At 60.3% G+C, this 209-nt stretch overlaps 1 protein-coding gene across 1 annotated transcript in view; it reads right to left on the bottom strand.

Moving 5' to 3' along the window:
* Positions 1 to 27: 27 nt before the first annotated feature.
* LOC104157808 (cytochrome P450 26B1) overlaps positions 28 to 209 on the bottom strand; it is a gene marked incomplete at its 5' end in the record, with an annotated part of 3,834 nt that continues 3,652 nt past the window's right edge. The window contains 1 exon segment of the mRNA XM_009695286.1: positions 28 to 195. Within this exon segment, the coding sequence (XP_009693588.1) occupies positions 28 to 195 (168 nt within the window).

The following is a 209-nucleotide window of genomic DNA, read 5'->3' as shown; positions in this document are numbered from 1 at the left end:
CCGTCCCTCGTGCCACCGGCGTGGGCTTTACACCGTCGCCCCCAGCATGGCATCTGTCCCCGTCAGGATCTCATTCTGGTTGGAATCCAGTCCAAAAAATTTGACCTTGAGTCCGTCGACTGGGTGGACCACGGGCACCAAGGTGATTTTGGGGAAAGTCCTGGTGGCAAGCTCAAAGCGGCTGGGGCTGGGCAACCAACTGGGCCGTG

This window comes from Cariama cristata, unplaced genomic scaffold, assembly GCF_000690535.1.
Source record: "Cariama cristata isolate BGI_N322 unplaced genomic scaffold, ASM69053v1 scaffold25102, whole genome shotgun sequence".
NCBI lineage: Eukaryota > Metazoa > Chordata > Aves > Cariamiformes > Cariamidae > Cariama > Cariama cristata.
Note: the sequence above shows the minus strand (reverse complement) of the source record. Positions and strands in the feature narration are given on the sequence as shown.